At 36.0% G+C, this 15,896-nt stretch overlaps 2 protein-coding genes and 1 pseudogene across 4 annotated transcripts; 1 reads left to right on the top strand and 2 right to left on the bottom strand.

Annotated features, from left to right (window-relative positions):
• Positions 1 to 1,057: 1,057 nt before the first annotated feature.
• Positions 1,058 to 3,195, bottom strand: LOC103958674 (transcription factor SCREAM2-like). Of its 3 annotated transcripts, none has more exons than XM_048590405.1 (4): positions 2,938 to 3,195; positions 1,839 to 1,976; positions 1,526 to 1,699; positions 1,058 to 1,447 (listed from the first exon to the last, which is right to left on the bottom strand). In XM_048590405.1, exons 1-4 carry the CDS (start codon positions 3,013 to 3,015, stop codon positions 1,433 to 1,435), a joined length of 405 nt encoding a protein of 134 aa, XP_048446362.1. In that variant the 5' UTR covers positions 3,016 to 3,195; the 3' UTR covers positions 1,058 to 1,432. The 3 variants fall into 3 exon arrangements, with proteins under 3 accessions (XP_048446362.1, XP_009369246.2, XP_009369249.2); XM_009370971.2 differs by having other exon boundaries at positions 1,058 to 1,425; positions 2,938 to 3,190; XM_009370974.2 differs by having other exon boundaries at positions 1,058 to 1,425; positions 1,526 to 1,696; positions 2,938 to 3,189.
• Positions 3,196 to 9,633: 6,438 nt separating this feature from the next.
• Positions 9,634 to 12,041, bottom strand: LOC125480175 (annotated as a pseudogene).
• A 113-nt stretch (positions 12,042 to 12,154) lies between these two features.
• Positions 12,155 to 15,584, top strand: LOC125480176 (ribosome biogenesis protein NOP53). The gene is made up of 12 exons (XM_048590676.1): positions 12,155 to 12,479; positions 13,156 to 13,328; positions 13,407 to 13,452; positions 13,560 to 13,585; positions 13,828 to 13,908; positions 14,016 to 14,126; positions 14,282 to 14,352; positions 14,463 to 14,582; positions 14,665 to 14,787; positions 14,872 to 14,938; positions 15,045 to 15,121; positions 15,244 to 15,584. Exons 1-12 carry the CDS (start codon positions 12,311 to 12,313, stop codon positions 15,248 to 15,250), a joined length of 1,071 nt encoding a protein of 356 aa, XP_048446633.1. The 5' UTR covers positions 12,155 to 12,310; the 3' UTR covers positions 15,251 to 15,584.
• Positions 15,585 to 15,896: the final 312 nt, after the last annotated feature.

The following is a 15,896-nucleotide window of genomic DNA, read 5'->3' as shown; positions in this document are numbered from 1 at the left end:
CAAATCCTACTGTATCAGTACGTTCTTCATCATCATTTGCCAATCCGTGAAGTCATCCTTGCCGTCAAAAGGCTTTGACGCAGGTCCTGGATCCGCATTCATCTTCCTTTTTGACATCGTAGAACACCTTGATTCTAGCTCTGATACCAATTGTTGAAAAACATGCCCACTAGACCTTGTTCTTTAATGTAACCAATGGCAATAGACTAAACTAGCAAATATTGCAAAACTTAGAAACACACACGAATTAGACTAGTTCGGTAGAACTTTTGCCTACATTCAGTTGTGATTTCTCTAGGTAAAGAAATCACCGTACATTTGATTAATAATAGAGATTACAGAACTTTTGCAAACCCTAGAACTAATCTCAAAACTCTCGGCTGTCTCTAGTTGTTTTCTCTCTAAAAATTAAGCCTTGCCGCACCCTATTTATAGGCATAGGGTCGGCTTACACGTCCCAAGGCTGATTGAATTTCTATTTCTAAGTGGATTAGGAAATTACACTTATCCAAATCCAAATAGACTTCTAGAAATCCAAACCTAAATTGAATAAGGAAAACTGAAATTCTTTCCTAATCCCTCTAGGACAATAATCGGTATTCCTCTAATTTTCCTAAAACAATCATAAACCAATTAGGACATATTTGACGAGCCAAAATCCAAACATTGCCGACGTGTGGATCTCCATATGTAAACCACTAAATGGGGTTACATGTGAGGGGGAGTGTTGGAATCCCACATCGGTGGATGAAAAGAAAACAAAGGGGTTTAAATATGATTACCCCACTCTAACTAATATCGAGGTATTTTGTGATAAAACACCACACCTGATAGATTGGGCAAATGATAAAGTTGAGGACAGTATCGGTGTTGTTAGAGTAGGGTCCCACATGCCTACCGATCCAAAAATCCAACATCTAATATATTAATCAACTAGAGAATCAGAATTATTGATATTGATAAACCCGAAGTTGAATAATTAATTATTCTTTTTGTTTAACCAGGAGCTAATTTATCCCATTCATATTAAGAGGATCTATATATGATTGATCAAACATTCGTAACTAAGTTGTTTAAAGCTTTATTAATTCCTTCATAATCAACGCATTCAGCCATCCTAGCCAGCTATAGCTACAACTACAACGAAACTGGTCTAATTAAGTTGTTTGAAGCTTGATTAATTCTTTGATAATCAACATCATCATGCCAACCTAGCTAGCTACAACAAGAGAGAAGCCAAACGAGGATATTTATCCAAGAAAGCGAAAAATGATCATCATCGTCATCATGAACATAAATAGGTAGTTATGTATAGCAACCGAATCTTGATTACTAATTTTCGGTATTTTCGCTCCAGTTTTTTATAGCCACTGCCACTGCTTGCTTTACTGCATGCGCGTCAATGCTCTCACCTTCTTCTTCATTCTATACATCAAAGTGAAATAACCTTATAGGTGCAGTCATTAATATGTATATAATTCTTGCAGTAATTATTTATATATAGAGACGAATTGAAATGTCTTACTTCTCCTCCAACTGCCTGTAACCTGAAACTGTCTGCACAGGAAACCCTAGCTTCAAGGACATTGAGACCCAAGTCTTCGAAAGCTTCCAGAACAGACACAAGCAAACCTGGGCAACTCTTCTCAGAAAACACATTTATCAGAAATCCTTTTTCTAGGGTTTCCACTGTAACCTGCTGAATAATAAGGACATGTACAAATTATAACAAATTAAAACTCCATTATATATTACTACCCATACAACTAAAAAGGATACTGATTAAATTGATCATGGTACTGGATATGGAAAAGGGTGAATTCTGTCTGTATAAGTACCCCAGGCAATGGATTTTGGTCACTTGATGATGAAGAAGTAGTTTGTGCATTTGCAATATCTTGATTCAGTCTTTCCACCTTTTGCTTTAGCTCTTCGATGTACTTGGAGGCATCTACTATGATTGAGGTTTTGTTTAGCTGCGACATATGCACAAACAAAAACTATACTGTCATGTACATTTGATGATATCAATAATGAACATATATATACACACACACAGAGACAGAGGCACACGCATATATATATATATATATATAATCAACATATATGTATACATATATACACACACTCTCTCTCATAGATTTACATAATTAAAGAAGTACTGTCACGTAAGAACATCTTGCCATGGGTACAACTGACGGCTTGCTACTTATAATGAAATTCCAAATTAATTGATCTCTCCCTTTAGATATATAGATTTAAGTAAATTACACAAATAGCAACTAATCTAATTCTAATGTTCGACCGTAATCAAGATAACATATGGGATACTGAGATCTTTCAGAAAATGAATATCTATCGAATGGAAGCCATCACAGAGACAAACATACACACTAACTGTTAGAACTTTTAGCTTTGGAAGACTCACAGTACACTACTTATAATATTGTTTCAGTTTCTCTTGATAAGCTTAACAAACCATAGAAATAAATTGTTTTCGTATATAATATTAACATAAATGTTCTCATGGTATCAAGCAACAAGGAAACAGTATAATCACACTCACTCTTGGATTTGATATCAAAGGTGAAGAATAAATGATGTGCTTTTGTTGTTCTAATCTCAACCTTTGATATCAAATCTAAAGGTGGATGACCATGAATTCTTGGTTGCCAGATGACCATGATTTCTTGGTCGCTAGGTGACCATGAATCTTGGTCGACTCATAATATTAATTCTTCATCGGTTTGAAAATCAAGAGAGTGGTGCAGAAATCAGATATATTCAGGGGGTAGCCAACACAAAAATGAAACCAATTGCATGTATTTTGTGTTAATGGGAAGAACAAGTGTGGTTTAGTATATATAAAACTTGGAGAAATTTAGGCCAATACGATAAAGGGAAAGCCTGAGAAATGAATGCAGCAGGAGGAATTACAGCATGAGAGTTAGTAATAGAACGAAGAAGTTGCAGCTTCTCATAGAGTGCTGCCCTCTTGTGCTCCCTAGAAACCATGGAAACTGGAAAAAGTAGGATATCGGATTCGATATATATTTCAGATTTACCAGCTTTCTCTCTTGCCCCTCTTCTCTCTCTTCCTTACACAAGTCTCTGAAAAGCTCTGAAAGCTTTTTATAAGAGGGCGATGAGCTCTCAAATCTATATGATCACCTGTTTTCTTTCCTGCACATGACTACCTCAGTTTATTTTTTTCGAGTTTGGACAAATAGATAATAGATTCTAGCTGCAATTACTGACATGCCCTTCTATTTCATAGTACAAAATTGTTTCCTTTTTTTTCCCATATTATATCGCATGGCAAGGGATAACATTCCTCGTTAATCCTTAGGATGATTAATTGCACATAACTAATCATTTGTCTTATTATTATATTAATACTAATGGGCTTCTTAAACCTAAAGTTTACTTAATTTGTTGGTAGAACTAGGCACTAGACCAAATGGTTCCAGAAAAAGTGGAATTCAACATGATTTATTCGCTACACAACTTAATTTAACATGAAACATACATATTCATCATATCATGTATATACATGATAAAGTGGAATTCATCAATTATTGCTGAATAATTTTCAGATATAAAAGTTAAGTTAACCACCTTATAACATAAGATCACGTTAATGTCCTTGATTAAAGAAATGCATGCCAACCCAGGTGTCCTAAACTAATAATTTATGGGCACTTTCCAACATAATATTCAAGCTGTTCAGCATAAAATCATAGATCATAGCTGCAAAGTTGCTAATGATTAATAATTTAAGAATAGTATATATTCTTCGAGTTACTAATCAAATTATAAACACAAGTTTCCTTCTTACCTGTATATACATGTCTTAAATTATAAAGCCAAGTATTCTGTATATTATGTATCTGGTGATAAAAACAGTAATAGTGATATTAAGAGTGATCAGTTTCACATGCATGTTTTTGGAGTAGTCTGCAAGTTGATATGCACAAAGCTAAGGCCACTTGATCATAAGCTAGAAAACATTTAGGGTCGGATATAAGCTTGAAAACAAAACAGAGTTTCTGTCTTTCATTCATTCTGAATATTCATTATATATATATATATGCATCCACCAAAATTATAAATTATTAGTGAATATAGATGGAAAATGATACAGAGAAAGGGGTAGAAAGGGGAAAAAAAAAGAAGTGAAGGGCGGGCAGGAATGGGGGAATCATAATCTCGTGATGGAGATAGAGGGATCAGGTGGGAGTGGCAACTGTGGATTTGTGGAATAGGCCAGCCATCGAGCCATCGAAACAAGTGCATGAGAAGAGAAGCAACAAAATATGATCGATATATGTTTAGTTTGTGAGTTCTGGAATGCCTCCAAACACTCCTCACGGGGGGTTTTTTTAGCTTAGCCTCTTCCCCTCCTCTCCGTTTGCCCTTTTTGTCCTCTCCTTCTCTCTCTTCCTCTCTCTACACGTGCCATTTTACCTTCTCATCATCTCTAGCCTTCAAGTTCAATTTCATTAATTATACCTTTTTTGACAAATGATGAAATAATCTACATTACATATGATGATTCAAACTTGAGTGCAAGGAGAGGAACATATATACAACCTGGCCAAATTGGTTAAGCTCATATCTGCTCATCATGCTCCTTTTAATTTAATTTAATTTAATTTTTTTGAAACTCATATAAACATACAATCATAGATTCATAATATTAAACATTTATGCATGACGACAGTAGATTTCATCCTGTTCTCACTAGCTACTTGTTCTTTATACTTATCAATCATTAATCTAAGTCTACTTATAATTTATATCCATTGCATGGTATATGAAGTTTCACTGCAACTTGCTGATCAGACTGAGTTATATATAATTGAATTAGAAATTCATTAATCTTTTGGACAACGCATGCACATAAACTTATAAAGGATTAGTCAAATATTTCCAAAAATATATTTACTTCCATGGACAGGTACGTAGATGAGGAAAAAGAACATTGCACTAAATACCAATAAGCATGCAAGTATAATTCCAATTTCCATCTGCAGTCAATATATTTATGTACTTTTTATGTATCACGAGACCTTTATATTATGTATCAAACTTAGTCACTACGTGTATATATGTATAATGTAAATGTACATATAGGAGGCTTAAGAGCAAGAGTTTTCCCTACTAGCTAGTCCTTGTTGATTCGAGCATTGTCTCCATTCGCCACAGAGACAGATCACGTACTAACTCTATTCACATGTGTGCCCATTAATCATTACAACCAAACAATACTCTCCATACACATACCCTGCTCCCAACCCTTGTCTTTTGCCCTCCATAAGAATGTATAATTTGTGCACTTCCCTGACACATTCCATGATCAATTTCTAGGGTTTCCTTTAGCTTATTTAAAAAAATAAATTATTTCCAGGAATTAGGGTTTCCCTCAATTATTTTCCCAGTTTTGGTTGCATGTGCTTTGATTTTGTATTATATAAACAGATCCATCAGAATCTTGATTTGATTTTTCATAAATTTTACTGATCAGGTAGTAATGGGTTAATTTATTTTATCACCGTACATGAAATGTCCACCATTTGTAATTAATACGCTGAAAGGCATGAATCGAAATACTGAAGTTCAATAAGTTTGTCCAATGAGCGTGACCTGATGCTTATCGGTATCGTAATATACTGAAGAAAAGTAGGAAAAAAACAAGTTAAAACAGATAAGCAATAATTTGTCTTGATACAATTGAAACCTATTAGCTAGCATTTCTTTATCAAATTGAAGTGACTAATTTCTTTTTATTAATTTGTTCGGTGCTGTCCAATTCTTCTCAGGTCTTTTGTAACCCCTTTTTTTAACCATTTTACTTGATTTTGAAAACCTGAGGATGTATGCATGCAATTTCTAGTTGGTTGATGATGATGATGGATTAATTCATTCTGATTAATTCTACACGTAAATAGAGGGTTAGGCGATGTTAATTTATCGGATAGGACGATGTCGGACACAGAAGTTCACCCTCAAACCCGAAGGCAAAGGATCTTAAGCTCTATTTTCCCAAGGTAAATTATCTTAAGCTCTGTTTTATCATCGATTTGAGGGTGATAAATTAACGTATATTACGTACTCATCTTAGGGCTTGTTAGTTGCCAAAAAGTTGGAGGCTGATGCAGAAGATTCTTTAAGGATTTGAGTGTTCTCATTCACATGTTTCATAATGGAATGCTCTGGGGGTATAAACCCGACTAAAACAATCGTGCTTATATTTTATTTATTTTTAATTAATCAACGTAGAACATATGTACGTGCTAAACTCCGTTGTATTTGCGAGATCACAGCAACAATAAAATTCTTAATTGTTTATAATAATCTCAATTAGAAAAGTGATATGAAAGTTAATTATGGCATAACAATAAAAGTATTACTTTATTTAGAAATGCTTCTCGTGACATTCCATATTATTTGAAAATGGACTAAAAAAAACCCATATAATGACAAGCCTTGCCACAATCACCACATAGAGCTTGACACCAAATCTGTGCTCCTTCATATGGTTCCAAAATTTTGTAATTCACTTTGAAAAAAACCAAAGAAATAGTTACTATCACATACAAATACATAAACATTGTGTCCAAGAAATATTCTTTTATTTGTTTTAATAAATAAATTATCCTTTAGCATAGTAGTATGTATATATAGGATTCTTGTGGCTCTTGCTAGCAAAAACTCACGTGAGTTGAACTTCGGGAAAGTACATTCACATGCAAGTGTGTGACAATGGAAACAAAATTTAATTGAAGTATAAAGTTGAGTGATAAGTGCCTCTCTTGGTTGGACATATCACATACATACACATGATTTACATATATATATATATATATATTCATTCTAAGTTGTTGTTAACTAAATTTTCAAGCACAATATTAACGGTATCAACAATAACGACAACATATAGATCACATATCAAATGCATGTCCACATTTTCTTTAAATGCGGTTAATTGCAAACTAAAACATCTCTTTACATGCATAAATACTTACATATATATATATATATATATGACTAATTCGTTAAATAGATTGAAGAAGGGGTCATTTTCATTGAGGTCATTGTCGCAACTTCGTCATTCCATAATTTTTAGCTTACATATATAATGCCTACAAATTGCTTTGCTGTAAAAATCTTGTTGTGTGCAGAGAGAGCACCCATGCAAACAAATCAGCCAAAAACTTCATACAGCTATATTGCTTTGTCCTTTTTCAAGCCAAAAAAAAAATATTCTGCCAAATATTTGGAAAATGATATCGGCATGCATTGTTTTCTTCTTAAATTAATAACCTTTATACTTTCATTTCTGTAATATATGTTCTTAATTAATTAGAAAATTCAACCAACAAATAAGTTAAACCCTTATTTTGCGCTACCACAAGAGCTAAGAGCAAATAGTACAAATGGTACAAATTTGCCAAAAAGACATAGATGCGACAAATCTTACATTACATGCAAGCAAAAACCATTACTAAAACTAGCGAGGCCACAACAACTTGCCGTAGCAAGATATCACGAGTGTGTGAAGCGGGGATATCACAAAAATTTAAAAACTAACTAATCTACCGCTTCAAAAAATATCCATAGCATTCATCGAAAGAGCCACCATAGTGATACAATATGAGGCATGTACTATATATTTAAGGGTCAGTCACATTTTGCATCCCATTTTGCATCCTTGTGGTTTAGGGCATTCAATATATATTTTGGCTCTAGCTTTTTGAAATCGAGGTGAATATGGTGAATATAATGATGAATATAGATATAGATTATGCCCCTCCACTTGTATAATGACATATAACGTATGTGCCTGTATTTTGGGCACACTAAAAACTCTCTTGAGAAATATGTACTCATAATCTTGGAGGTGATCTACGTATCAATTACGACAAACAAAACAATGGACTATAATATAGCATTATGAAAATGCTAGGAAAACCACATATTTAGATCACATTTATGGATCATATAATGTGTCACAAATATAGAATAAGCTCGTTAATTAAACACTTAAGTAATAATTCAATTATCAATATCCACATCATGTGATTTAGAAAATATAATTTAAATAAATGTTCTTCCTAATATTTCTCGTAGCATATCCTTATGCATGGCCTTAAGTCACAAAGGGCACCTAATGTTCTATTTAGAGTTGAGCAATCAACCGCACTGAGTCATTGATCTTGACCCAGATAACAAAATAAAAATTATACAAACCAAAAATTAAAAAATTATAAAAATAAATAAAAATAGAGGTCACGGGGTTGGTTGTAGGCATCGAAGATGACATAATTGTAATTACAGTGATGAGAAAAGAAAATAATTTGCAAAAGTTGCATGGAGCATAGCAAAGCAGAGAAACCTGGATCATATGCATCATATGTAAGTGTCCCTAGCTATGTGTGTCTTGTTCATCACATGTAAATTGGAACCTGCAAGGATCCTCCCAGAGATGGCAGAAATATTAAGACCAGATAGGTGTGTGTGTGTATCTGAATATATAATGTCTACATGTATATATATGTACAAGCAAAGCAAGAGAGATATCTCAGAAGGAAGGGTGTTTTCAACTACTAGGTTGCTGTCTTTTTGTAGATTTTGAATGCTGTTTCAAAGGCACAGATTGCTGCCTTTCTTAGTGTTCATGTCCTGTTTTGGCTATCAAATTTTCTTATGCCCCACAAGCTTAAGCAAAAGCCCCACAAAGATAGGAGACACTGTTGAGATTTTGGGTTGGAGATTGGAAAAGCAAAAGAGTAAAAAAATTTTAGCCACCTTGTAGAGAAAAGGAAAATTCTAGAATGAGACTACACATGGCATCAACCACAAGGTGAATGAACAACTAAAGGTGCGATTAGTGGTTCGGTAGATGAAGATTGAATATTCAATGATCTCAATGTATCTTCTGCTTTGGTCCATACTAGAAAAACTCTAAGAGAAACTGTTTTAGTGTAACGGCCAAATCGTCACATGATGATTCAGGTTAAGGAGGCGCTATTATATAAAATTACTAACAACTAGAATTTAAGTTTTATAATATAATACATGCATTTTTTGAGTTATAATGCATGATCTAGCTTTAAATTTGTGGCTTATGGAATTCCTAAGTTAACGACGTTTTATGAAATCATTTAATTTTTTGGAAGTTATATTGTAAGCCTTTATTTATTTTTTATTTTTTATTTATTTTTTTGTCTTTTCATATTTCTCACTTTAAATTGTAAGCCTATAAATACTTGTATTTGTAAAGAAGAAGGGGAGGTTGTTTTGAATTATCATATTGATATTTAAGTTGTAAACTCGTTTTTATGTACCTTTCTCTTGTTTAAGAGTCTCTGCAGCTTTGTTCTTTCTAGTGTCTAAGTCGTAAGCTGGTACTAGAACCAAAGTTATTAGGGTTTTTAGGTCTCTCCTCGCACTAGGAGATAGTAGACACTACATATCCATCATATCTATCATTTTAATTCGTTCTATCTGACTGCGCATGCATCACATGATGATTGGTGTATTGCTCTATAAGATATAGTATGAGTGAACGACACAATTGATATGACATGTGAATTAGTTGCATCACATGGTGCAGTTCGTGGATATGAATGATTGAACCTCACTGATATTTTGATGTGAGTTCCTTCAGTAAACACAGTGCTGTAGATAAAATATGTCCCATCCCCATATAAAATTCAGGAAAAGTAATCAACCTCCTTTATCCAGCTCATTACATAAAACAAAGCTGAACCCTAAACAAATGAGTTGAAAAGCCTGACTTCAGAATAGGATTTCCACTTGGCAGTTTTATACCCTTTATCTGCACCTCTTATCACGAGGTATGAAATCCGGTGCAGCTGTACGGTTCAATAGCTTTGTATCGGTGGATGTTGGTGAATAGTTGTGAGCCCCAGGGTCCTTAATGATGAACTCAATCCTGCTACCTGACCCTATACACAGCCCCTTGAGTACATCTCCTGTGCCCGAAAAATATCTGTGATCAAAGAAGCCAAAAATCCACCATAGTCAATTGCACAATGATATTCAGTTGGCATTCATAGTTTTTCATCTGTAGCCTGCATGTACCTCGATGCTCCGCTCCCAAGCATGAAGAAGGGCTGAGCAGCTAAAGAAAAAAATCATTGAATGTACATGGTAGTTCCGCCCTCGGAATTTTATCATCTAAAGATTCATTTGCTCTTAGTTGCTGCCACTTCTCTTTAGGTTGATCATATATACCACACCTGAACATTTTGTCCCCCCAACTTGACATGCTTATACAAGAAATATTGAACAAATTGATGGTATTAATCTTTTCTATTCAGCAAGCTCATCCAGGCATCCCCCTTTTTTTTTTCTACGAAATTCACATCTTGTAATACATAACGCAAATCTGGAATGTAACCCATGGATTTGAGCTTCACTCTCAGCTCTTCTAACTTTGCGTAAATATCATGCTTTTCAGAATGTTGTTGATCCCCTGCATAAAATTTGTGGATTCTACCATTCACAGAGATCCAACTACAGCCTGGTTCCTCTTTCACACCTCGGTCTCTCATCACATCTCTCAGACTAAGTCCATCTTCATAACTCCCTGTCCTGATATAAGTGTTGGATAGAAGAACACAGGTATCCGAGGATTCTGGTGTGACCGAAAGAATCTTCTCAGCTGCAATCTCCCCCAACTCAACATTTTCATGTACCCTACATGCTCCCAACAAAGTCTGCCAGACCATTGCATTGAGCTCAATTGGCTTCCTTTCTATGAACTCCATTGCATCATTAAGACGGCCTACACGACCTAAGAGATCAACAATACAAGCATAATGTTCCATCTTTGGCACCACCCCATATGATTTTTCCATTTGATGAATATGATTGAGGCCTTCTTTTACCATACCACGGTGGCTGCATGCAAACAGTACACACAATAGTCTCACATCATTGGCCTTCACACCCATCTGCTCCATTCTCTTAAAGAGTTCAAGGGCATCCTCGACAAGCCCATGTTGAGCATAGCCTGATATAATAGCAGTCCATGAAACTGTATCCGGTTCAGAAATCCTCTCAAAGACCTCTTGCGCCTCAGCTATATCACCTAACTTCCCGACTGCTTTTAAGACGCTGATGAGTGTATACAAATTCGGTGTGATTCCTTCTTTCTGCATTCTTAGAAATTGATCAAATGCTTCAGAATGAAGGCCATTTGATGTTAAACCTGAAATCATTGCAGTCCAGGAAACTTTATTATGTTCTGTCATGGTATTAAACATCCTACATGAATCCTCAACCTTCCGAACTTTGCATACATGTTAAGAAGCGATGTACTAACAAAAGTATCAGCAGCAAAGCCTCTTACAACAACCTGCCGCATGCACCATTTTTTCCCAATTCAGTACAATCTAACCCAATGCATGTCTGGACAGTCGCGGCAAATTTATCCGGTAAAATTCCACTGTCCACCATATCACAAAAGAACATAAACCCATCAAGAAAAATGCCGCTCTCTGTCGACCCAACGATCATTGACCATCCAAGAAAGTATGTTCCTCTGCGGCATTTCATCAAACACTCGACGAGCTGTGTCGAAATCTGAGCATTTCGAATAGGCATGAGCTACATGGTTCAACACCACCAACAAGTCCCCGTCCGAAAGCTCAGATTTTAAAACCAACCCATGAACAGCCTTTACATTCCGTACAGAACCCACGTCCTCACAACCACGCAGGATATCAATTAAGGGTTGAATTTGAAACCTTTTATGAGTACTGAGCTGGGAAATTTGCTTCCATTTGGTTTCTGGGTTGTTGGAGATGATTGAATTAAAGTTGAATTTTTAGTCTGCAAGAAATTAATTTGATATTCTTGTTAACAGAGAAAGAGATACCACAACAGCAACACAGATAGAGAGAGATGGAGTTGCTTACTTTGTTTGTGGAAGTTGAGGCGGGAAGAACCAGAGGATGAGCAGGTTGAGGAAAGCCCAGTTTGACGGGGACATCCATGGCCTTCCGTCGCAGTTAGCCGATTGTTGTATGCCAGTGAGAGGTGGTGAAGTTGCTGATGCTGCGGAGGCAGTGCGACCCAGAGGGAGTACGGTTATCGGAAACATCTTTTCCGAAGCCCACCAATAGAACTAAAAACAAAAGAAAAGAAAAACTCTTTAGCGAAGTAACGACGTCGTTCTCCCGCCATTCAGCCGTTAGGGTTTATAAACTCACTCCCTAAACCCACAGAGAAAGCAGCGCACTTCGGAACTCGGAACTCACAACGAGAGAGAAAAGCTATGGGGAAGAAAGCCAAGACCTCCAGGAAGGGAAAGAAGGCATGGAGGGCAAACATCAGCACCGATGACATCCACGACTTCTTCGAGCAGTCCACCAAGGACGCTCTCTCCGGCGGCTCTCTTGCCTCCGCCCCCGCCGAGTCCCTCTTCTTCGAAGACAAGTCCAAAGGTACCTCCTTTCTCCGCCACGGTGCTTTTATCTTCATGCCCTTTTGGGTTTTCCAAATTTCCCAATCATTCCCCTTTTCCTGCAATTGCAAGCTGGTTGACATTGAATTAATTGGGGTTCTAAGGACTTGTGAGGTGAATTGGTGCGGAAATTAGAATTTGTTTTCTTCTGGGGTTTTTGGTTTAAACTTTTCGAAATACGAAGCCAACGAATAAATGGAAGAGTTTTATTGGAATTTCACATTATAGTGTGTTGTAAATTTGATTGGTTTGCTGCATTTTCTGTTGAAAGAGCTTTCTTTAACTTCATGTGATGGTGAAACGAACTCTGATATTTTACGAAGAACTGTTTTTTTTCTTTTTTTGGGAAGAAAATGAGGGCCATTTTGCTTGGCGGGAAAGAGAATGGGAATCAGAGGGGTAGATTATCTAGATTATGCTTGGATTTGTATAGAATTTAGTCAATCTGTCGTTTAAAGCTCCGAATGAATCTCATTGTATTCAATCCGGGTTTGACTACTGTATAGAAATCTGGAGTGAGTCAAATAGGCACTGATTGATAAGTATACTTACGAGTTTGGTCCAGTTCAGTTCCTTTCTTTTGTTTTATGCTCTCTGTAATCTTACTTATTTTCTTTAGTTAGTGGAACTGAACTTGTGTGCTTTGGTCTAACCAGATCTTTCGGTGAAGAGGAAGATTGAAAAACATAGACAGAAAGTACTCCACGTTGAGAGCATGCTGCAGAAAAACCCATTTGTACAACCAGTACCTTCTTCGACCCTGAAGAAATCCAAGAAAGCACATAAAAAGGTTCCAGAACTGATGGATGGATCTGAATGGAGTCCGAAGGTCAGTTGTTATATGTAAAACTGCAGACGTTATCTAGTTCTAGCGGTTTTGTATTAATTTTAGTTTGAAATCTCACAGGGTTCTGTCTCGCATTCTGGCATGGCTGACTTATGGGGATATACGGGTTCCTCAACCTTAACATCCATTGCATTGTTTCCACTATTTTATTACTTTTTTTCTTCTTTTATTATACGGTTCTGTGCATTACATTGACTGTTTTAACTCATGCAGGTGACGACAACAAAAAAACCAAGAAGGTAAGGCTCGTCGTTTAAGTTCAAGAATATGATCATATTGTTGTTCATATTGGTTCTTGTCTGTTTCTGTAACTCTAATTCCACTAGTGGTAATGCGCTAAGATGCATCATGGATCACATCTTATCTAGGAGTCATATAGAATCCGAAGCAGCATTTGGCTGCTGTGTTATTGTTTGAATAGTCACAGTTTAAGCAAACATTCCATGGCTCTTAGTTGATAGATTTTATTGAATTTTTGAAGATGAAGAAGCCATCAATTATTCCTGCTGTAGAAGTTGAGCCTCCAGGATCCTCATTCAATCCCACATTTGAAAGTCATCAGGTAATTTCTTAATTATCTGCCATTTGGTACTATTTTTTTTTTTTGGTTAACATTTTAGCTTGTATGGCATAAAGTTCTCTCATCTTTGCCTCGTTTTCTCAATCCAGGAAACATTGGCTCATGCTGTTGCAGAAGAAATGGGGAAAGTCTATAAAAAAGAGCTAGGACCTCAACCGGTTCCTTTAACTGTTCCTGGGGAGGCTGTTGATGAAGAAGAAGTGAGTGTCTTTCGTTCCTTTCATTTTTGTCACAATAAACCAGATAGACATGGAGTCATAACGACAAATATTTTATGTTAGTTTAATTTTTTTTGTACATAACTGTGAACCTTACGGTACTAATCTACTTTATTAGATGTTTTTTCTCGAGGCAGATGAAGGCACCTGATGATGATATGAATCCAGATAACTTGGATGAGAATGGGGATGCTGCATCCGAGAAAAGGTGAGCCTGATTTTTTTTTTTTTTATATTGCTAATATTCTGTTCCATGCATTATAAGGCCATCAAAACTAAAATGCCACGATTCATGTTGCTTGAAAAAACATGGTGCAGGCCTTTAAAAACAAAGAGGGTGACAACAGTCATCTTAAATAAGAGAGCTAGGCGTAAAGAACAGCTTAAAAAGGAAGCACAAGCGAGAGAGGCCAAGAAGCTTTCTAAAGAAATTGATGGGTAATATACTTATACAACTTTTATCTCTAGAGTACGCTGGTGAAGATTACACTCTAATAATTGCTTTGTCCCTCGGTCACAGCTTACCAGATATCATTGAGGAAATAGCTAAAGTGGACGAGGAGAGGCATAAAAGACATCTTCGACGAGTTGTAGCTAAAGAAGAAAAACGAAAGTCATGTCCCCCACGATTGGGGAAGCATAAGTATGTCTTAAGCAATGCTTTCTCTCTCACACCTTTAGTATCATTTGTGTTTTTATCTACCTATTTGTAATCCTTCTATTACAGGTTCGAGCCTGCCCCGGTTCAAGTCCTCTTGACTGAAGAAATAACTGGATCCCTCCGTAAGCTAAAGGTACAATGCACTTTTCTTGCTTACAAAAAATTTCGTCATTTTCTTTTTCTGTGTTCAGACAAGACTAGAGGGAAGTCTAATTGCTTCTTTCATTTATTCCCAAAAGGGTTGTTCCACCCTTGTCAAGGATCGGTTCAAGAGCCTCGAAAAAAGAGGACTAATCCCGCCAAAACCGAACAAAAGGTTTGCCAACATTCTCGTCATCTCTTAAACCAGGTTTCTTTGGGGGTTCATTGGACTTTTTTGAACTTGTAAGTTTAATCAAACTTGTTATTTTTTTACCTTTCCTGCACAAACTTCAACAGGAAATAGAGATTTTTTTCTTGATCTGAAGCGTGGATCCGAAGTCATCTTTTCTTGTTCATGGATAATCAGTGGACTCCATATAGTGAGATAAGACTTTGTTGTTGCTGACTTCGTGTTGTAAGGAAATCAGCTACGGTGATCAGCAGATTTTGTCGACAGTCGAGCTCAAAAGTTTTGTAGTTATCTTAATCCTACTCCTTTTCTGTTTTTAATTCTGTATTTGTTGCCCAAATTCGTAGTTCAAAAATAGATCCAGTTGTAATCGACAAAAATATGTATGATGCCAGTGCCTTTTTGGTTTTTTGGTTACAAGGTGAATTAAATTAATGAGTTACATTAACCTCGTCGTACAAAAGATTTTTGGCTATCTTCAATTGTATATCTCTCGAGTCTCGTTACATGATGAGAGTCAATGGCATACACCAAAAATTGGAAAGAAAAAAAATAGAGGAGAATTATAATTTTGTAGAGGAATGTAAATGAAATATAAGAAATTACGGAATCAGTTATAGTTGGTTGGAGTAGTGTGATCCTTCTTTTGTCCTCAATTCAAATTTACTGTCTTCTACTATGCACATAAATTTGAATTCTCCTATTTGTACTTGGCACTTTGCACGTAAGCTAAAAACTTTATTTATTTTGTTTTTTCTAC

Source organism: the organism of the source record quoted next, unplaced genomic scaffold (assembly GCF_019419815.1).
Source record: "Pyrus x bretschneideri cultivar Hongxiangsu unplaced genomic scaffold, Pyrus_bretschneideri_v1 Contig32, whole genome shotgun sequence".
In the NCBI taxonomy this organism is placed as follows: Eukaryota; Viridiplantae; Streptophyta; class Magnoliopsida; order Rosales; family Rosaceae; genus Pyrus; species Pyrus x bretschneideri.
Note: the sequence above shows the minus strand (reverse complement) of the source record. Positions and strands in the feature narration are given on the sequence as shown.

What these genes read in the sequence shown, in the direction of transcription:
- LOC125480176 (XM_048590676.1), top strand. Translation starts at nt 12,311, where the DNA reads ATGGGGAAGAAAGCCAAGACCTCCAGGAAGGGAAAGAAGGCATGGAGG. An exon ending in TGACTTATGGGGATATACGG is followed by an intron (nt 13,453 to 13,559) that starts GTTCCTCAACCT and finishes TAACTCATGCAG; the next exon opens with GTGACGACAACAAAAAAACC. An exon ending in GATGCTGCATCCGAGAAAAG is followed by an intron (nt 14,353 to 14,462) that starts GTGAGCCTGATT and finishes AACATGGTGCAG; the next exon opens with GCCTTTAAAAACAAAGAGGG.
- LOC103958674 (XM_009370971.2), bottom strand. Translation starts at nt 3,015, where the DNA reads ATGGTTTCTAGGGAGCACAAGAGGGCAGCACTCTATGAGAAGCTGCAA. An exon ending in ACCAAAATCCATTGCCTGGG is followed by an intron (nt 1,700 to 1,838) that starts GTACTTATACAG and finishes CTTATTATTCAG; the next exon opens with CAGGTTACAGTGGAAACCCT. An exon ending in TACAGGCAGTTGGAGGAGAA is followed by an intron (nt 1,426 to 1,525) that starts GTAAGACATTTC and finishes TTTGATGTATAG; the next exon opens with AATGAAGAAGAAGGTGAGAG.